The following is a 222-nucleotide window of genomic DNA, read 5'->3' as shown; positions in this document are numbered from 1 at the left end:
CGCGCCGCCCGCTTCCTGGCCGCCAACCTGGACACCAGCATAGACCCGTGCCAGGACTTCTATTCCTTCGCGTGTGGTGGCTGGCTACGGCGTCACGCCATCCCCGACGACAAGCTCACCTACGGCACCATCGCGGCCATCGGCGAGCAGAACGAGGAGCGCCTGCAGCGCCTGCTGGCGCGGCCCGGGGGGGGGCCGGGGCGCGCGGCCCAGGGCCAGGTG

The 222-nt window shown here is 73.0% G+C and overlaps 1 protein-coding gene across 1 annotated transcript in view; it reads left to right on the top strand.

Annotated features, from left to right (window-relative positions):
• ECEL1 (endothelin converting enzyme-like 1) overlaps nucleotides 1-222 on the top strand; it is an 8,368-nt gene that overhangs the window by 1,231 nt on the left and 6,915 nt on the right. Inside the window, exon 2 of the mRNA XM_006760660.2 lies at nucleotides 1-222. This exon is cut by the window's right edge and continues 246 nt beyond it. Within this exon, the coding sequence (XP_006760723.1) occupies nucleotides 1-222 (222 nt within the window).

The sequence above is a fragment of the Myotis davidii genome, unplaced genomic scaffold, assembly GCF_000327345.1.
Source record: "Myotis davidii unplaced genomic scaffold, ASM32734v1 scaffold370, whole genome shotgun sequence".
In the NCBI taxonomy this organism is placed as follows: domain Eukaryota; kingdom Metazoa; phylum Chordata; class Mammalia; order Chiroptera; family Vespertilionidae; genus Myotis; species Myotis davidii.
Note: the sequence above shows the minus strand (reverse complement) of the source record. Positions and strands in the feature narration are given on the sequence as shown.